This window comes from Semicossyphus pulcher, unplaced genomic scaffold (assembly GCF_022749685.1).
Source record: "Semicossyphus pulcher isolate SPU_LCO1_2020_fin unplaced genomic scaffold, fSemPul1.0.p SCAF_5, whole genome shotgun sequence".
NCBI classification, from domain to species: domain Eukaryota; kingdom Metazoa; phylum Chordata; class Actinopteri; order Labriformes; family Labridae; genus Semicossyphus; species Semicossyphus pulcher.
The window spans coordinates 2,975,695-2,997,876 of record NW_027211726.1 but is presented as its reverse complement, the minus strand read 5'-3'; the positions used below and the strand labels follow the sequence as shown (position 1 = coordinate 2,997,876).

Genomic DNA, 22,182 nt, shown 5'->3' with positions numbered 1-22,182 from the left:
TGAAAAGTTTGTTTGCATCAATGCTTAGACGAGCACAGAGACGCTATTGGTATGTATATGTTTGATTGATTGTAGATAATATGATCTGTTAGTCGGCACGAGAACAGTTGAAGTTTGATGTGGTGTTATGTTGTGCAGGCGGTCCGCTTGATTCATTCATTCATTGTTACTTTGGTTACTTTGGATTGTGTGTAACTTTGTGTGACTGCGCTGCATTAGAATCAGATATGTTTGATCGCTTTATGTAGCATTTAATGCGATAATCTGTGGTTGATGCCTGAATTATTTAAGGCGGCTGATGTTTGTTTGGAGCCTTGTTGTGTTTGTGATCTGCATTTTTGATGGGCTTAATTATATTTCAAATGTTATATGGAAATTTAGACATTTAAAGCTGCCATGATATTTTTGGTCAAGTTTATTTCCTGAAAGTAATTTGATTAATTGATGTAATTTTAAATTGAAATTAAATTAGTAATGATCGGTGAAAAAATGACTGATTAATTTTAGTTTGTAGAAATAAAGTTCTTAAGTTAGTAATGAGGAAACTTTAATCTTTAAAAATCAGCATTAAAAAGTTAGATTAAACCTGATGTAAAATGAATAAATAGTATTTAAAAACAGTATAAATGGAATGATTTACAATTGGCATAAATATGATTAAAATTGTAATGACTACATTTAATATTTACCATGACATGAGATTGATTATGCTAAATGAATGATGGCTTCAACATGATTTAATGAAGATGATTTTCAATGAAGAGATTTGAATGTTACCTTATCTGATTGAATTGACTGATTGAATTAACATGATTTTATGTTTCCTTTTTCCTTAAATCAAATCAAATCAAATCAAATTTTATTTGTATAGCGCCAAATCATAACCAGAGTTATCTCAAGACACTTTACAAAAAGAGCAGGGGTCCGTTTCAGAAAGCGGGTTTAGTGAAAACCCCGAGTTTGTTAAACCTGAAATGAGGGAAACCTCGGGTTTGCCGTTTCAGAAAGAGAGGTAACTTTAACTCTGACTTGGTTACTATGGTAACTGTGTCTGTGAACCTAACCTGGTCGCGAGCAGGTTTTCTTCAGGAAAGTTTCGTTCTGTCTCCTCCCTCTAGAATATAAAACCCTCATTCAACTTCCTCATTCATTCAGCCCGTCTCACGCGTGTGTTTGAGCGGTTACGGAATTAAAAGAAGAAACGTTGCGTCTCTGTGCTGCTCTGACCTCTTTGCAAAAGTCTTTTATAATCATGATAAAAAAAAAATCAAAAGACAAATCTGTGTCAAAGTCATCATTATTAGATTTTCCACCACCACTGCCGAGAGCGCTCAGATAAGACGGCGTAAGTTATTGGATGTTTTTAAACTAACACAATTCAGTTTAATCAACATGAATTATAATGTATGTGAAGTCAGCATCTTGTTAGGGATGAAGCTAATGCACATTAAAACAGCCACTGAATGATATTTCATTAGTTTAATATTTAAAATAGGATTGAAGTGAGGTTCAGCCATGAGCCGGTTCTGCCTGAGCCGCACCTTTGAATGATGTTCTGGTATTTTATTTTCAACTGCTTCCATGTACATTTTTCTCCCGCTGGATTGCTCCTAAATTAAGATACATTTTAGCTTCCGGTCGTGATTAAGTATTAAATAAATAGACCAGTTCAAACTTGCATATTTACTCGAGCAGCAGTTTCTTCCCAGTTAAGGACTTAGAACATCTGAAGCATCAACAGCAGACTTCAGTGATGTGACTCGTTGGTTTTCTGTTGCTATGCTTTTATCATTATGAGTAGATTATATACCAAATATGACCAATTTTAATGGTAACAGACAAACATGCAAAACAGAGAGAGACAGTTCAACACAGTGCAGACTGAGAGCAGCAGCAGGGTGAAACCAGAAGCAGAGTCCCTGTTGGAGTCGGTCAGAGCATTTCCATAGAGAGCCACTTTGCATCAGCAGCACCATGCTCCAGTGCTCTGGGAGAGTTTATAGTCCTGACAGTTGAACACTGGATGACTGACAGCTGTCCTTCATGACAACAGAAGCCACAGAAATCCTCCTCATCAAAAACATGACTTTGACCTCCGTCCTCATCTGGACTCTCCTCTGCTGCTGCTTCACAGGTAAAGTCCAGAGAATCAAACTCTTCTCCTCTATGAACATCCGTCCCTCTGAAATGAAGCCGACAAAACCATGACGCTGCTTTATGTGTTTGTCTCTGTATCCTCAGAGTCCAGAGGCCAGGTCACAGTGACTCAGCCTGCAGCAGTGAGCTCTGCTGTGGGAGGCTCCGTCAGGATCACATGTAGGACCAGTCAGGATGTTTATTATAGTAGCCCAGACCATCTTTTATCCTGGTACCAACAGAAAGATGGAGGATCTCCTAAACTACTCATTTACTATGCTAGCACTCGAAAATCAGGGATTCCAGGTCGTTTTACAGGCAGTGGATCAAACTCTGACTTCACTCTGACCATCAGTGGAGTCCAGGCTGAAGATGCAGCAGTTTACTACTGTCAGAGTCTTCACCTCATCAACAGTCAGCTTGTGTTCACACAGTGAAAAAGCGTCGTACAAAAACCTCCCTCAGTCAGACTGAACAGAAACTGAACTGACTGCTGCAGCTGGAAGCTACTGCAGAGACTGATACACTTCACTGAGGACACACACACACACACACACACACACACACACACACACACACACACACACACACATACTTTTGTCAAGCAGAAAAAGCTTTTCTCACTACTGTCCTCACTTTACACATTTGACTGCACACCCACCCATGCCTCAAACTCTATTATAGAATTGGCAGGTGACCGGACGGTGGTTGGACTCATCTTAGGTGGGGATGAATCCACCTCCCAGGATGAGGTCCAGACTCTGACGTTCAATCAATCAATCAATCAATCAATCAATCCAATTTTATTTGTATAGCGCCAAGTCTTAACCAGAGTTATCTCAAGACACTTTACAAAAAGAGCAGGTCTAGACCGTCTCTTTGTTATGTTATTTAAAGAGAGGCCCAACATGAATCACCATGAGTAGCACTTAGCAATATTCGGCACATTGGCAGAAAAACTTCCTTTTAACAGGCAGAAACCTCGAACAGAACCAGACTCATGTTGAACATCTGAAGAGACTGGACAGGCCGAAAATGGGATAGAAGGAGATGCAGGATAGAGACAGGCAAAGAGGCACCTCTGGGACCTCCCTTGGAGATCCTGGCTCCTTGTCCCAGTATATTAAGCCCACCATCACAAACCTAGGGGTTAAAATGGACTCTGATCTTGTGCTCAACAGTCAGATCAGGACTGTCGTTAAACCAAGCTTTTTCCAGTTGAGGCAGCTGGCCAAAATAAAGCCAATTCTTCCGAGGCAGCACTTTGAGACAGTAATCCACGCCTTTGTCACCACTCGGCTGGATTACTGTAATGCACTGTATGTGGGCGTTAGTGGGTCCTCCATCGCCTGTCTCCAGATGGTACAAAACGCTGCTGCGTGTCTTTTAACTGGCACACATAAACATGAGCAAGTTTCCCCCATTCTAGCCTCACTCCACTGGTTGCCCGTACATTTTAGGATCCATTGGTCCTGCCCCGCCCTACCTCTCTGAGCTGCTACACCCCTATGCACCCACCCGTGCTCTCAGGTCAGCAGATCAGCTGCTTCTGAGTGTGCCAACAACTAAGCGTAAGCTCAGAGGGGACCGTGCCTTTGCTGTTGCGGCTCCAAAACTGTGGAAAGATCTGCCTCTGCACATTAGACAGGCCTCTTCACTGTCTGTTTTTAAATGTCTTCTTAAAACCCACCTCTTCTCCTTGGCCTTTGACAACTTGTATTTGTATTTTATGTCTATTTTTTTTTTTTTTTATCTATTTCTATTTATTTAATTGTGTCTTATGCCTTGTGTGAGCTGTGTATTTTATGTCTTTTATTCTTCTGTACAGCACTTTGGTCCTCTGTGGTTGTTTTAAAGTGCTTTACAAATAAAGTTGGATTGGATTTGATTGATTATGCTGTTTAATAATGGATCAATCAATGAATCTGACTATTGATTAAACATCTTTTAACACCAATCCAATCTGATTTTAGGTTCATGCTTCTGGACAAATTGATGTAGAAAAAATGTCTTTGATTCTAACAAATTAAACACTACAGTAACAAAATAGTTCCAACATTAAAACATGATCAATAAAAACATGCTGTCTTAAACTTTGTAGCATTGTATTATTGTCAGTTTTGATTGAATGTGTAAAAATGTTGCACACAGAGACTCATTTTGGTGAGTTTGTTTGTGTCAAAGTCAGAGAGCCGTGTCTCTCTACAGTGAGAGGTTTTTGTACGGCGGCTCAATGAGTTTGTATCACTGTGGTACACGTTCGGTGGAGGAACCAGACTGGAAGTTAACTGTAAGTAACTTTGACTTCTACATGAACTCAAACTCAGTCATTTTTCTTGTTTATTGAATAAAAACAAAACATTTTGTCTTTGAAACTAAATCTTAATATAATTGATGTCAGCATTACTCCAGTGTTGTACAGATAACATTGTGTCTGATGAAAGAAGTCTTTAGCTTCACTCAAATGTTCATAATGACAGTTAGTATACGATCATCATTTTATTGTTCTTCAAAAGTTAGATAACAAACTTTTCCCTCATTAAAAGATCTTTTTGAAGCTCAGACTGAAATAAATGTTACATTGTTTAAATGTGATAATTATTATATTTCAGATCAAGAAATCTACAAAGTATTTATTTAGTGAGAGTATTATCAGTAACAATTGCATGTGTCTTACTTGCTCTTCCCACAGTCGGATCATTTCACATACTCAGTACAATCAATGGATATTATAATGTCACTGCAGCTACTACACACTGTATTTTAGCAGTGACACAGTTTCTCAGCAGTAAAGTGTCTCTTTTGTCCTGTTTAAATAGTGATGTTTGTGGAAATGGTGAGAATTAAAACACTCTGATGAGTTTGGAACGAGCTGAAGGTGAAGGCTTGTTGTATTTTTCAGAACATGTAATGATTGAACACTGAAGACTTTCCCGCCTGAGACGTTATCTTTAGCACTGAAACCTGTCTGTTTCATGGTTCAGCAGTGATGCCTGTCTGTTGTCATGGTTACTCAGCTCAGAGAGGGAAGTGAAACACAGAAGACCACGTTGATCCAATCTGAGGAGGACACCCAGCAGACTTAGGCTGCATCTAACAGGGTGGAGTTTTCTTCTTCTACTTCTTCATGTTGTCTCTCTGTTGCCTCCTCCAGTGGGACGACTCGTCCCCACCCTGACGGTGCTGCCCCCCTCCGATGAGGAGCTGAAGCAGGGGAAGGCCACGCTCATGTGCCTGGCCAACAAGGGCTTCCCCTCAGACTGGAGTCTGGCCTGGAAGGTGGACGGCAGCAGCAGCAGCAGCGGGGCGCAGAGCAGGAGCCCCGGGGTGCTGGAGGACGGCCGCTACAGCTGGAGCAGCACCCTGAGGCTCACTGCAGACCAGTGGAGGAAGGTGGGCTCTGTGACCTGTGAGGCCTCCCAGGGCTCCCAGACTCCTCTCTCAGAGACTCTGAGGAGAGACCAGTGTTCCCAGTACTGATCTGACTCACTGGGACTCTGCTCCTGGTTTTCCTCTGCTCCTGCTCTCAGTCTGCTCTCTCTCTGTGTCACTTACTCTCTTATTATATGTTTCATTGATAAAGTTTGTTGCTTGTTTTATTATTTTTTTCCCAACACAATAAAAATCAGATTTCAAATCACTTTTTCCTGCTTGTTATTCTAAATCTAAAACGTGTTGATATCTTTAATCTGTTGTTTTTTATTTTTGTAACAAAAATAAAAATATACAAAAGAAAAGCTTAAATAGTCACAGATAACATTGTAATGACTTTCACTAAATTCCTAGGAGTCATAGTGGATTAAAAACTAACATGGAAACACCATATTGAACTTGTCTGTAAAAAGTCAATGAAGTCACTTGGTATCCTGAGTAGCGTTCATTCACTGATGAATCATTCCTGTATGTTAACCCTTTATTACAGCTTAATTTACCCTCATATTATATACTGTGATACTGCTTGGGCTGCCACATGTCCAACTCATCTTCATAAGATCTTTCTAATCCAAAAGACAGTTTTGACAGTGATCAGCTTTTCTAAAAGATGTGACTCATCTGCTCCTCTCTTCAGAAAACACAAACTTATTGTACAACCTAAATGTGTACACGTCACTCATGACCTGCCGCGCACTTTCCAGAATGTTTCTATGATTTCGTCAGATATTCACTCAAACTCCACGAGACACTCGCATGACTTTCATCTTCTGTATTGTCGGACTTCTCTTCATCAATATTCTTTGAAACACAGAGGAGCATCTCTTTGGAACAACCTACCTCCATAACTACAATCATCACATTATCATCATTCAAAAAACATCTGAACATTAGCCAAGACTTTGAACACTTCATGGATAGCATTTTAATGCATTTCCTTGTTAAAAATAATCCTCAGTTGAGTCAATATATCTTTAATAATGTTGCATTACGACTGCTTAGTCTCAACATTTTGGTTTTTATCTTTCATTGATATTTACCAGGCGAGGTATCTTCACAAGCCTTTCTTGGCTTCTAACCTCTCTGGCACAATGTGCATCTTTTTACTAAATTGTCATCGTCTGTTTTTGTGTGTGTGTATATGTGCAAATAAAATCAAATATTAAATTATAACATTTGAACGCCTCTGAGTTAGAGTTAAAATGTGTTGAATGGTTTTAGAGATAAACTATGATTTAACTCAATGTTGTGTTTAATATGCCTCAGATTATAAAAACAATAAACTGTCACATCGTCAGCATGTGAGGTAAATGTGATCCAGACATGAAAGCAGTAAATTCATCTTTTGTTCCACATTCCTTAAAGACGTCAGGAACTACTTCATTCATCTATTTGTTGACTTATTTTCCTTTTTGATCACATCAAATATTATAAAGAACGTCAGTGGTTGTGTATGCTTCTTAACAGTGAGTTGAAAAAGTGTCCAGAAAGTAAAATGAATCAGTGTTAAACACAAAGTCAGAGAAGAATTATCCTGATACCATCGCAGTATCACCTATATATATAATATAGATTTCAAATCATGTTTAATATCTCAACCGGGAACAAACCTGAAAATGAACATTATATTTCATGTGCTCTTTATGTGTTGTTCTCTTAATGAACTGATCTACTCTGCAGCTTTTCTACAGCAGATGTTTGTTCAGACTGTAAATATGTTGAAAATACTTTGTTCAAAAAAACTCAACATTATTAAATAATACATTATAAATAGTGTTTACGTATATTATTCTGTTATTGGAACTATGTTGTCAGTCAAACTTCTAAAGTGTCTCTGTGACTGTGCAGCTGTTGACTCAGATCAGTTCCTCTAAGCTGAGGGAGGTTTTTGGACGACGTTGTATCACTGTGTGAGCGGGAAGCTGTTATCCTGCTGACAGTAATAATCTCCTGCATCTTCAGTCTGGACTCCTCTGATGGTTAAAGTGAAGTCAGTTCCAGATCCACTCCCACTGAAACGATCTGAAACTCCAGACTGACGATTTGTAGCATCATAAATCAAGAGCTTCGGAGCGTCTCCAGTTTTCTGAAGGTACCAGTCTACTTCATTGCTCACAGATGAACTGGCTTTACATCTGATAGAAACAGTCTGTCCTGGAACAACAGACTGAGCTCCAGGAGACTGAGTCAGGATGATATCACCTGAAGAACCTGGAAAACATTAAGAACAGGAGAAGAGTTATTGAGACAAATCCAGCTTGGAGAAAGATGATCATCAACCAAAAAGAAGAAGAAGAATCATTCCTTTAACATAAACAGTTTGTAGATGTCAGAACAGTTTTCAGAAGAGAGTCTCACCCTGAACAAGGAGCCCCAGGGTGGTCACAAGTAGAATCAGTGACATCATCATTGTGCTGCCGGCGTGTCAGTGTCTCTGAAAGACCTGGACAGCCACTGATCAACAGCGGCCTCTTAACGTCTGGGAGCTGAGAGGCAGGACACATATGCAAACAAACAGTCAGTGAACTGTAGCTGACATCAACATATCATGCTGTTTCCCCCTCAGAGCTGACAGAATGATCCTACACATTTACATATTTACATGGGTAGCATTTTAAATAAATTAATCGATTAATTTGTGGATTTGTTATCAGGCCTCCCTCCTTCTGTTTGCCCTCACCATAGACCCCTTGGCAGGCCCATAAGAAGTGATCCATTAGTAACAGGTATAGAGGAGGGTCTCATGCAGCATAAAATCTGTCCATACGCAGATGATGTTCTGCTATTTTGAGTCAAACCTGAAGGTTCTGATGGAAGAGCAGTCAAGATGATTAGATCATTTGGTGAGGCAAGTTCATTTACGAAGCACCATTCATGCAGAGAGCAGTTCAAATTAAACTAGATATAAGATCAGGTCCGGGACAAACAATGCAACAGTATATGCTTAGGCTTAAGTCTACTTCCTCTTAAATTATAAGTCGTAGTCATAATTTTCCTTAGTTTTTAGAATTCCGTAATGACTCCTAGACTCCTAATGCTGCAATGTTCGAGCTTCCTTTTTATTTTAAAATTGTTCCAATACAAAATAGATTGAAATATAAGATCAATTAAAAGTAATTAAATATCAATTAAATTAAAATAATTAAGTGAAAGTAGATAAGAAATGATAAAAGACTTTGTTAATTCACTTGATAAAGGTAAAAAAAAATGTGTTGCTTTTTTTATTGACCAATCAAAGGCTTTTGATACTGTCGACCACTAAATTTCATTAAGTAGGTTGTTTTCAATGGTCTCCATGAGATTGTATGTAACTGGTTCCACAACTATTTAACTAACAGAACTCAAGATATAGTTGCAGATAATGTGATGTCACCGTTCATGGCAGTCAGAGAAGGAGTACCCCAGGGATCTATCCTGGGGCCACTTCTATCTACATTGTATATTAACTACATTGCAGGAAAAAGTAGAACATTGTAAATTCCTCTTTATGCTGATGATGCAATATTATATTCCTCTGCGCCCTCAAACAGTGAAGCTCTTTCACAGTTACAGACTGATTTTAACCCATTCCAACAAGCAAATCTATGATATTCTCAAGAGAGAACATTGACCCCATTAAAATTACATTTACACATCAAACAATGTAGACATTGAACATGTCCACAAGTACTTGGGTATCTGGCTTGATCAGGATCTATCTTTTAGATCACACATTTTTAACTCAACTAAAAAACTAAGGCTTGCTTTTCTTGATAGAAATAAGTCCTGTCAAACAATAGGACATAGGAAACTATGGAGACACGCTGTATACAAATTTATACCTGAAGCAGTTGGATGCCATTTTTCACAGCGCTCTTCGTTTTAGCACAGGTCAAAGATTTCGAACGGTGAGATCGGTCTGTTGGCTGGCTCTCCGTGGGTCAGCGGTGAAAGCAACACAGCATTGTGTTTATTTATGGGGCACTCATGGGTAAACTCCCTCCATACTTGATTGATCTTTTGTCTACAAACATTTCAAGCCATACAACCAGATCCCAAAATAGGGTCACTTTAAAAAAGCCAAGGTATAGAACAGAATGGGGGAACATTGCTTTTAGAGCTGCTGCACCAATCAAGTGGATTACCACGACTTTTCTCATTAACTGTCCCAGTCTGCCTTTATTTTTGTAGTGTGTGTGTGTGTGTGTGTGTCCTCAGTGAAGTGTATCAGTCTCTGCAGTAGCTTCCAGCTGTAGCAGTCAGTTCAGTTTCTGTTCAGTCTGACTGAGGGAGGTTTTTGTACAACGCTTTTTCACTGTGTGAACACACTCTGACTGTTGATGACGTGTCCACTCTGACAGTAGTAAACTGCTGCATCTTCAGTCTGGACTCCACTGATGGTCAGAGTGAAGTCAGAGTTTGATCCACTGCCTGTAAAACGACCTGGAATCCCTGATGCTCGACTGCTAGCAGTATAAATGAGCAATTTAGGAGTTCCTCCATCTTTCTGTTGGTACCAGGCTAACCAGTGATTGCTGCTCCAAGTATGAACATTCTGACTGGTCCTACATGTGATGGTGACGGAGCCTCCCACAGCAGAGCTCACTGCTGCAGGCTGAGTCACTGTGACCTGGCCTCTGGACTCTGAGGATACAGAGACAAACACATAAAGCAGCGTCATGGTTTTGTCGGCTTCATTTCAGAGGGACGGATGTTCATAGAGGAGAGGAGTTTGATTCTCTGGACTTTACCTGTGAAGCAGCAGCAGAGGAGAGTCCAGATGAGGACGGAGGTCAAAGTCATGTTTTTGATGAGGAGGATTTCTGTGGCTTCTGTTGTCATGAAGGACAGCTGTCAGTCATCCAGTGTTCAACTGTCAGGACTATAAACTCTCCCAGAGCACTGGAGCATGGTGCTGCTGATGCAAAGTGGCTCTCTATGGAAATGCTCTGACCGACTCCATCAGGGACTCTGCTTCTGTCTTCACCCTGCTGTTGCTCTCAGTCTGCACTGTGTTGAGCTGTCTCTCTCTGTTTTGCACGTTTGTCTGTTACCATTAAAATTGGTCATATTTGGTATATAATCTACTCATAATGATAAAAGCATAGCAACAGAAAACCAACGAGTCACATCACTGAAGTCTGCTTTTGATGCTTCAGATGTTGTCAGTTCTTAACTTGTAAGAACAAATAATGAATTCTTTGAATAAATTTAAACAGGTCAGAAAATTGATTAGAAATATAAAGCAGGATATCATCAGCATGGACTCAGACTTCTTTGAAGGCTTCAACCATGTCCAGTTACCTTCACAGACAATACCTAGTTAATATTGTGAAGTCAGACTTGGAATGGGTTTGAATTAATATACATAAAGAAGAAGACTCTCAACATGCTTCAAGAAAATATCAGAATCTTATTAACTTTTTACTGAAGTCACAATAATTGCATCTACATTTAGTCTTTAGGTTCAACCAATGTTGATAGAAAATAATCTCACAAAACTTTAGAAAACATGTGTAAGTCAAATAAAAATTATGAATGTTTATCTGAGATTCATTGGAAATTCCACATCATCTGTCCCATTTCAGCCAAGGCGTTCCTCAAGGGTCAATATTATGTCCGTAACTGTTCTCAATTCATATGCTTCCTCTGGGTCGAATCAACAGTAACCATAATGTACAATACCTCAGTTATGCAGATGACACCCAGCTATATGTACCTTTGCATTCCACTAATCACAACAGTCTAAATCAACTTACCACCTGCCTTTCTGACATCAATTGCTGGACATCCCAAAACTTCCTTAAACTAAATGACGACAAAGCAGAAATGATCGTGTTGGCCACACCCAATTCTTCAAGCATCATAATTGGCAATCTCTGACCAATGTCACAAAACGTTACGCCACCTGCAAGGAATTTAGGTGTTGTTATTGATTCTGAAGTGTTTTGGTGTTCAGGTAGAGAAGGTCGTTAAGGCATGTTTTTTCATCAAAAGGCCCAACAGAGACTGCATGTCCTGAGGGTGCTGAGGAAGAATAACATCTTTCAGAGACTACTGGTATCCTTCTATTGGTGCTGCATCGAGAGCAGACTGACCTACTGTATATGTGTGTGGTACAACAGCTGCACAGTAGCTCAGAGGACAGAACTTCAGAGGGTGATCCAAACAGCTCAAAAGATCGTTGGCTGCCCTCTCCAATCACTGGAAGAACTGCACAACTCCCGCTGCCTCAAAAAGGCACACAACATTATGAAGGACAATTTACACCCTGGACACATTCTGTTTGAACTGCTGCCGTCAAGCAGACGATACAGAGCATTGAAAACAAGGACAACTCCGGTTTGCCAAATCTGTCTCTGCTTTCAAATCTCTTCTTAAAATATTCTATTTTTTAAAAGGCTTTTATCTCTTTGTGGATTTCCCCATGATATCTTTATCTATTTAAAAAGTCACTTCATAATATAAAGGAGAGAGAATAGGTTTTAAATTTCTGGTGACATAATGGACTTGAAGAATAGATCGGGGGTTTTGGGATGTATAACTGGATATCATCAGCGTACAAGAGAATCTTCACTTTGTGTTACTCTGAGAAGAAATGCTGAAACTTTTCTGTCTTATAAAAGTTTAAATATGAACGTTTTCAGATGTTTCTATTTCATCATGTCTTAATTATGTGTGCAACAATGTTTGTGTGACTTCTGACCAGGCATTGACTCTTGAGCAGAAGGGGACATGTTTGATTCACTTCTGTTTGGTCCTGTTGAGATTCGATTTAAAACTCAGGCCCATTTACCTCATGCTGAGGTGAAGCTCATCATACACACACTTGTTGTAACTTTCTTTAGCCTCACCATAATACTAACCAGTGGTCCAGAGGGCTGTTGTATGACTCATGATTTCAGTTCATTAAACGACCTCATCACACCTGTCTAGATTTCTTGTTCCCACTGGCTCCCCTTGAATTGAGAATCACATCTAAGTTACATGTGGTGACTCAGAAGTGAAGGTAACAGTGCCTTTGACATGAGGACCTTTAACCTTTAGGAGTCACTCCAGTGAAACACTGAGGACCCTGAGGAACTTTTCAAAGGCAGGTACCAGTTAAGAGTTGTTTAGTTTAATACTTTTAGAATATTATATTGTGTCTATATTGTGTATGTGTTGTTTTTATGGTGTATAAAAGAGCATCTTTTTTTATATTGGTTAATTTCTGTGTGTGTGTGTGTGTGTGTGTGTGTGTCCTCAGTGAAGTGTATCAGTCTCTGCAGTAGCTTCCAGCTGCAGCAGTCAGTTCAGTTTCTGTTCAGTCTGACTGAGGGAGGTTTTTGTACGACGCTTTTTCACTGTGTGAACACATACTGACTGTTGATGCTGTGATCACTCTGACAGTAGTAAACTGCTGCATCTTCAGCCTGGACTCCACTGATGGTCAGAGTGAAGTCAGAGTTTGATCCACTGCCTGTAAAACGACCTGGAATCCCTGATTCTCGAGTGCTGGCACGATATATGAGCAGTTTAGGAGTTCCTCCATCTTTCTGTTGGTACCAGGCTAAGAAGTGGTAGCCATTATAAAAAACATCCTGACTGGTCCTACATGTGATCCTGACGGAGCCTCCCAGAGCAGAGCTCACTGCTGCAGGCTGAGTCACTGTGACCTGGCCTCTGGACTCTGAGGATACAGAGACAAACACATAAAGCAGCGTCATGGTTTTGTCGGCTTCATTTCAGAGGGACGGATGTTCATAGAGGAGAGGAGTTTGATTCTCTGGACTTTACCTGTGAAGCAGCAGCAGAGGAGAGTCCAGTGTTCAACTGTCAGGACTATAAACTCTCCCAGAGCACTGGAGCATGGTGCTGCTGATGCAAAGTGGCTCTCTATGGAAATGCTCTGACCGACTCCAACAGTGACTCTGCTTCTGGTTTCACCCTGCTGCTGCTCTCAGTCTGCACTGTGTTGAGCTGTCTCTCTCTGTTTTGCATGTTTGTCTGTCACCATTAAAATTGGTCATATTTGGTATATAATCTACTCATAATGATAAAAGCATAGCAACATAAAACCAACGACTCACATCACTGAAGTCTGCTGTTGATGCTTCAGATGTTGTAAGTCCTTAACTTGTAAGAAGAAATAATGAATTCTTTGGATAAATTTAAACAGGTCAGAAAATGTATTAGAAATATAAAGCAGGATATCATCAGCATCAAGTGATACAAAATGACTTAGATCTGACATTTAAGTGTGATGAATATTTGAATGAAAGCAAATCGAGTCACAGAAAGATGCTCTATTTATGGTGTTCAGTACGACATCGAGTTTAAAAAAAAAAAGAATATCATCATGATTGTTAAAACCAAAGAGGATCAGAAGCAAAATGTTCCTTCATTCTTTATTTCTGATCAAGCGCTTAGTGTCGTGAATAAAGTAAAGTACTGAGGTCACATAATCAGGAATGACTTAAGTGATGATGATCTGTTGCTGTTAAAACAGAACTTTTTAGAGCTTACTGTACTCTACACTACACAGCCCACCTGTGGTGTACCTACAGTAAAGCTAAGATGAAAAAGCTACAGGTAGCATACAATGATGCATTTCAAATCCTACTTCAGGTATCAAGGAGGATGAGTGCAAGTGATATGTTTGTATCTAATGATGTTCCAACCTTTCATGCTGTGCTCAGGAATTTAAATTTATGAGTCGAGTGACTCTAAAAATGTAATCATGATAGCACTATCTTAAGCCACACTAAGTGAGACAAGGTGTTTCTCCTGTTCCTGGAAACTTTGGAGAAATTGTAAAATGTGATGATTTCAGGAGTTGTGTCCAGATGGCCGTCGATACCTGTCATGGTGGGTGTTACGATCCTGGCTCAGAGAAAGCAACATAGAGGAGTCAAACTGGAAATTCAAACAATTATTTATTACAAACCACATTGACAAAATGACTAAGGGATAAATGGGGCTGCTGCCATGCTGCTGATCCTGGCTGCAGTGTGAGAGAGAGTGGGAGGAGCTTAGCACTGGCTTTTGTAGCCAGCCCACAGGTGCCAGAGATCAGGAGCTGCATGGGCAGGTATGGAGGTGTGGCCTCAAGAAGAAAAGGGGGAAACAAAGATTAGTGCGGCACATAACACCTCCTCCCATAAATGGGTTGCCCTAAGGCAATCTATGAAGTGATAATATACTTAATGAACAAATCTTTTTTTTTTTTTAACAGGATCACTCACGACCTTGAAAGAGAGTCAGCAATTATGTTGTCCTTACCACGGATATGCTTGATGTTGAGGTTAAACCCTTTCAGGAACAGACTCCATCGCATCAGGCGATTGTTTGCGTTTTTCATCCTGCTGAGAGAAACCTGGGGGTTATGGTCTGTGTATACCACTAGGGGCTGACTGGAGCACACATACACATCAAAATGAATCAGAGCAAGAATAAGGGCCAAAGCCTCTTTTTCAATTGTTGAGTAATGCTTCTGATGCACGTTGAACTTCTTTGAAAAATAAGCCAAGGGATGCTCAACACCTGACAAATCTACTTGAAGAAGCGCAGCCCCAACACCAACATCACTTGCATCAACAGCCAACTTAAAAGGCCGATCAAAATCTGGGGCAACAAGAACTGGAGTACTGGCTAGTAGGGCTTTTAAGTTCTCAAATGCGAGTTGACAAACGTCTGACCAAACAAACGGTACCTTTGGACTCAGCAGGTTGGTCAAAGGAGCACCAACAGATGCAAAATTCCTGCAAAAACCCCTATAGTAACCAGCCATACCAAGGAATCGTTTCAGCTCAGAACGAGAACTTGGAACACAAAAATTCAAAATGGCATCTACTTTGGCAGTTATTGGACAGACCTTTCCACATCCAACAATTTTTCATAAGTAGGTTACCGTGGCCTGTCCAAATTCACATTTGGCAAGATTCAACGTCAAATTGGTTGCAGCTAGTCTACTGAACACATCTTTTAGCTGAGCTAAATGCTTAGACCAATCAGATCTGTAGATGACCGCATCGTCCAAATAAGCTTTACATTTTTCAACTCCTCTAAGCACATTGTTCACTAAACGCTGAAAAGTACCAGGTGCATTTCACATTCCGAAAGCCAGAACAGTGTACTGGCAAAAGTCATCCGGGGTCACAAAAGCAGAAATCTCACGAGCTCTATCAGTGAGAGGAACTTGCCAGTAACCTTTGAGGTCTAACTTGGTAACAAAAGTGGCAGATCCTACCTTATCAATACAGTCCTCTAACCGAGGAAGAGGAAAACAATCTGGCTTTGTTAGAGAGTTGACCTTGCGAAAATCAGTACAGAACCGGGGTGTCTGATCCCCCAGGCAGGGGGAGCTCCAGGAGCTAGCACTTGGTTCAGCTATGCCATGCTGGAGCATGTAACCAACTTCTCTCTGCAAAATCTCACGCTTTTCAGGATTTACTCTGTAGGGGTGTTGTTTGACAGGAGCTGTGTCACCAACATCAATATCATGCTTTAGAACATTGGTACAGGAAGGCATATTAGAAAAGAGGACAGGATGTTTCTGAATAAACTCAATGACATCAAAGTGTTCTGGCAAATCCAGGTAAGAAAGGTGGGTGTCTAGATTGGTCAGGATTGTACAATTTGGCAGCCTAACTTGTGATTTTTCTGGACTAATCACTGCAACATCTGCCTCCTTCTCACCCACAACAGCTAGATGGCTCAGAACTGCTACAGGCTTGACATTAGAGGGTGTAGCCTGATTCCTCTCACATTAGGGCTTCAACAGGTTAACATGACAAAGATGGGTTTTACGCTTCCTGTCTGGGGTCTTGATCAAATAGTCAACCTCATTAACCTGATGTTCTACAAGGTAAGGGCCACTATACCTAGCCTGCAAAGCAGATCCTGGATCTGGCAAAAACACTAGGACTTTGTCACCTGGAGAAAACCCTCGCTCCTTGGCCTTTTTGTCATACCATCCCTTCATCTTTGCTTGGTCTTCCCTCAAGTTTTGCTTGGCTAGTTCACATGCCCTGCTAAGTTTGGACCTGAAACTGCACACAATGTCAAAGACATTCTTAGGAGCAGGCTGGTTGGCTAACCATTTTTCTTTTAACAACTTTAAGGGGCCACACACAGTATGGTCAAACACAAGTTCAGCCGGGCTGAAACCAAGGGACTCTTGAGTTACCTCCCTAGCTGCAAAGAGGAGTAGAGGGGTTCCTTCATCCCAGTAGGTTTAGGCTATGCATTGGCAAAGTCAAGTAACCTCCACCAAACCCTACTATAAGAGCGTGAGATCCCAAAGAGGACTCATCACTGAACTGCAGAAAATCTTGGAGAATCAGGGACTGAAAAGCTCCAGTGTCTCTCCAAATCTTGATAGGTTGCATACTGGCAGGATCAGAACCCAAAGAAACAAAACCATTCATAAGAAAAGATGAGGAGCCAGCAAGCTCACACTTTCCAGACTGATGCTGCCCTACCTGTTTTAAGGAGGGGTTTTCTACAGTTTTAATCAATGCTACAGGTTAAGGAGATTTATGTTTCCTACCTAAAAAAAGGCACTCCGCAATGAGATGGCCAGGTTTCTTGCAATAAAAACAAACAATTTCTGAAGGGGCATTTCCTGTGGTAGTTTTTTTAAAGTAGGTAGATACAGTGGGAAATGATCTAGAGGGGCGATTACTGTGAAATAAAGCTTTTCCCTTTTGCTCACATTGGTTTTTATCAAAACTCCGTTTGTGGGTCAACATCAACTCATCTGCTAAAACAGCAGCTCTGTCAAGAGTTCCAACCTTCTGCTCATTAAGATAAGTACACACGGCATCAGGCAGACAATGTTTAAACTCCTCAAACAAAACAAGTTGTCTGAGATCTTCCTTGGTCTCTACTTTCTCAGAGTTACAACACCAAAAGATGATCTCCTTGTCTTTGGAAAATTCAACATAAGTTTGTTTGTCAAGCTTCCTGAGGCTTCTGAAACGCTGGCGATAAGCCTCAGGAACCAGCTCATATGATTTCATTATCGCAGCTTTAACTTTCTCATAGCCCTGACTTTCTTCAAGGCTCAAAGCAGAGTAAGCTTCCTGTGCTTTCCCGATGAGAATACTTTGCAAAAGCAATGTCCAGGCGTGCTTCGGCCATTTTGAAATGGTCGCCACTCCTTCAAAATGAGGAAATTATTTTTCAACATCTTTTTCAACAAAAGGGGACACCGATCTAGTATATTTGGGAACCTAAGAACACGTTGGTGGACACCAGCAGTGAAGGAAGTCATCATGCTAAAGAAGGAGGCCTTTTGGACTTGGTTAGCCCAGGAGTCTATAGAAGCAGCAAACAGGTACCAGGGGGCCAGGAGGGCTGTGGCTTCAGTGGTTGCTGAAGCAAAAACCCGGGTGTGGGAGAACTTCGGGGAGGCTATGGAGAAGAACATTCGGTTGGCCTCGAGGAAGTTCTCGAAAACCGTCAGACGACTCAGGAGGGGGATGCAGGGATTGGCTCAGGCTGTCTTCTGCAGGGATGGAGTACTGCTGAACCAGACTGGGGATATTGTCAGACGGTGGAAAGAACACTTTGAGGAACGCTTGATCCCAACCAAAACATCCTCTGAGGAGGTAGAGTCTGAAGATCCTTGGGAAGCCTGATCTATATCCTTTGCTGAGGTTGCTGAGTTAGCCAAAAAGCTCCTCAGTGTCAGGGCGTCAGATGTAGATGAGATTAATACTGAGTTGCTAAAGGCTGTTGACATGACTGACACGCCTCTTCAATGTCCAGTTGAGGTCTGGGACAGTGCCTGTGGAATGGCAGACCGGGGTGGTGGTTCCCATTTTGAAAAAGGGGGACTGGAGGGTGAGCCCCAACTATCAGGGTATGTCACTTCTCAGCCTCACAAATAAAGTTTATTCCAGGGTGCTGGAAAAGAGGCTTCGGCTGTTGGTCGATCCTCAGGTACAGGAAGAACAATGCAGATTTCATCCTGAACCTGGAACAGTGGACCGCAATACTATATGTTTGCAGTGTGTGTGTGTGTGTGTGTGTGTGTGTGTGTGTGTGTATGTGTGTTTGTGTGTGTGCCCTCAGTGAAGTGTATCAGTCTCTGCAGTACCATCCAGCTGCAGCAGTCAGTTCAGTTTCTGTTCAGTCTGACTGAGGGAGGTTTTTGTACGATGCTTTTTCACTGTGTGAACACCCACTGACTGTTGATGCTGTGATCACTCTGACAGTAGTAAACTGCTGCATCTTCAGCCTGGACTCCACTGATGGTCAGAGTGAAGTCAGAGTTTGATCCACTGCCTGTAAAACGATCTGGAATCCCTGATGCTCGAGTGCTAGCAGTATAAATGAGCAGTTTAGGAGTTCCTCCATTTTTCTGTTGGTACCAGTGTAACCACGTAGAGCTATAAACATTCTGACTGGTCCTACATGTGATGGTGACGGAGCCTCCCACAGCAGAGCTCACTGCTGCAGGCTGAGTCACTGTGACCTGGCCTCTGGACTCTGAGGATACAGAGACAAACACATAAAGCAGCGTCATGGTTTTGTCGGCTTCATTTCAGAGGGACGGATGTTCATAGAGGAGAGGAGTTTGATTCTCTGGACTTTACCTGTGAAGCAGCAGCAGAGGAGAGTCCAGATGAGGACGGAGGTCAAAGTCATGTTTTTGATGAGGAGGATTTCTGTGGCTTCTGTTGTCATGAAGGACAGCTGTCAGTCATCCAGTGTTCAACTGTCAGGACTATAAACTCTCCCAGAGCACTGGAGCATGGTGCTGCTGATGCAAAGTGGCTCTCTATGGAAATGCTCTGACCGACTCCAACAGGGACTTTAATTACCCTGATGAGGCTGTTTAATAATGGATCAATCAATGAATCTGACTATTGATTAAACATCTTTTAACACCAATCCAATCTGATTTTAGGTTCATGCTTCTGGACAAATTGATGGAGAAAAAATGTCTTTGGTTCTAACAAATTAAACACTACAGAAACAAAATAGTTCCAACATTAAAACATGATCAATAAAAACATGCTGTCTTAAACTTTGTAGCATTGTATTATTGTCAGTTTTGATTGAATGTGTAAAAATGTTGCACACAGAGACTCATTTTGGTGAGTTTGTTTGTGTCAAAGTCAGAGAGCCGTGTCTCTCTACAGTGAGAGGTTTTTGTACGGCGGCTCAATGAGTTTGTATCACTGTGGTACACGTTCGGTGGAGGAACCAGACTGGAGTTTGGAAGTAAGTCAAATATTGACACTTGAAATGATTTCACGAGCTTCTTTTCTTTATTGTTTCTTTCTATTCAAACTGTAGGACAAAAGTTTCCTATCACTTTTTAATTGAATGTTTTTACAGGGATACAGACAAAATTCAGCCCAGCAATAGAAATACAAAAAATCATTGTAATGGAAAATATAAAGCTGGGTTAATTATAGTTTCTCACTTTCATTGTAAAATTGCATCTTGGTAGTTTGAAAGTTTAGTTCAGTGTGTCAAAGTCAGAGAGCCGTGTCTCTCTACAGTGAGAGGTTTTTGTACGGCGGCTCAATGAGTTTGTATCACTGTGGTGGACTTTTGGTGGAGGAACCAGACTGCATGTTGGAAGTAAGTTTCTGCACAAATACTAAATCTAATGTGTAAAGTAATGTTTCAATTCAGTTTGTTCATGTTTGATGCAGAAAATATTTCTTTTTTAAATGTGACACTTTAACTATGAATGTTTTTATTTGTCCTCCTTTACCATGGAGGTTCACTCAGGACAGTTCACTAAACAGTTCTTTACAAATTAGTGTCAGACTGAAAGTTCAACTTGAAGCTTGAAGTGCAGAAAATATAAAACCTGTTTTTCAAATGTTTTGTCAATATTACATTTCATTTTACAAATCAATGATAACCGTTTGGACATGAATTAAGTGTCATTGATTGAAGTCAAATGAACGATGTAAAGATAAATCATTCCATTTAAAAATGAACACTATCTCAGATATTTTCAAAAACTGTTTGACATTTTGAAAATCTATTGACCTGTTTGATTAGGATGGTCATTTGATTGTTACTTCATATTTTCACTTTGCTTCTGTTTTGACTCAAAAGTTTATAATACTGTTTGTTAACGCTTGTTATAATTATGCAGAAGAAGTTTTAAAATCAGGCCAAATTTCATATTTCAATTCAAGCTTAGTTCTGTGTATTTCAGGTCATTCTGTGTGATGATTGTCTCTGTGCTGATGTGCATGAGAGGCTTCTTAAAGGGAAGTGAAACAATGTGTGAGTGAGTGACTGATGGAGCAGAAAAAACATCTGACAGAAACTCCTTAAAGCACAAAATCAACTCTCACACAGTAAAGGTGTCCGAGTGTCTGCTGTTTGATTGACAGCTGTGTGCTCCCTGTCCTCTAACCTGATTGGTGTCTCCTAGGTGATGTCCGTCCCACCCTGACGGTGCTGCCCCCCTCCAGTGAGGAGCTGCAGAAGGGGAAGGCCACGCTCATGTGCCTGGCCAACAAGGGCTTCCCCTCAGACTGGAGTTTGGCCTGGAAGGTGGACGGCGGCAGCAGCAGCAGCGGGGAGGACAGCAGCAGCCCCGGGGTGCTGGAGAAGGACGGCCGCTACAGCTGGAGCAGCACCCTGAGGCTCACTGCAGACCAGTGGAGGAAGGTGGGCTCTGTCACCTGTGAGGCCTCCCAGGGCTCCCAGACTCCTCTCTCAGAGACTCTGAGGAGAGACCAGTGTTCCCAGTACTGATCTGACTCACTGGGACTCTGCTCCTGGTTTTCCTCTGCTCCTGCTCTCAGTCCGACCCCCTGTCTCTTAAACTCTTTTTCTCTCTGTTTCAACATGAACGTGTTTCTGCTTGTGTTAATGGTTTCACCATTTCAAACAATAAAGATTTGATCATGTATATTCTAACAGTGAATTGTCCTGAGACTTTCTTTCTTTGATACAGACTGTATCATTAAAGATAAGATTAGATAAGATACACTTTATTGATCAGCTCAAAGTAAAGGACAGGGTAAAACAAGTGATGGATAAAAGAGGCAAGACAAAAAGACAATAAAATACAATAATATAAAAAGAATCATAAATATATACACTATGTACACCTTTCACTTATTGTGGATGGTTACGTTTTTGTGCAAAAAAACTGCACCAAAAACACACACGGTGTGTATCATGGTGATATGGTTGATGATGAGTAAAGTGAAATATTGCAGAATAAATAACAATTGCACATGAGAGGTATTAGCACAGACATAATTGCACGGTATGGATGAGGTAATAAAAATGCATCAGTACATGTACCAAAGTATACTTTAATAATATGTTACAGTAGATATGCACACATAGAAAAACAGTGCAAAGCAGCTGCCATGTAGTGACTGGTGGATGAGTGACAGAGTATTGTGATCAGACAGTGATGCTGATGTTATAAAGTCTGACTGCAGATGGGCTGAAGGATCTGCGGTAGCGCTCCTTCTCGCAGGGTGGGTGTCTCAGTCTGCTGCTGAAGGAGCTGCTTAAGGTCCCCACAGTCTCATGCAGGGGGTGGGAGGGGTTGTCCATGATAGATGTCAGCTTGGCTAACATCCTCCTCTCACCCACCTCCTCTATGGAGTCCAGAGGACAGTCCAGGACAGAACCGGCCCTCCTGACCAG

The 22,182-nt window shown here is 41.1% G+C and overlaps 2 gene segments (V, D, J or C); both read left to right on the top strand.

The window, feature by feature from the left end:
* Nucleotides 1–2,045: 2,045 nt before the first annotated feature.
* Nucleotides 2,046–21,270, top strand: LOC138608626 (Ig kappa chain V-III region MOPC 63-like). The segment is given in 4 exon segments: nt 2,046–2,134; nt 2,242–2,564; nt 20,097–20,130; nt 20,945–21,270. Coding segments are annotated over 4 exon segments (735 nt in total).
* Nucleotides 3,292–5,757, top strand: LOC138608543 (Ig kappa-b4 chain C region-like). The segment is given in 3 exon segments: nt 3,292–3,498; nt 4,351–4,426; nt 5,291–5,757. Coding segments are annotated over 3 exon segments (609 nt in total).
* Nucleotides 21,271–22,182: the final 912 nt, after the last annotated feature.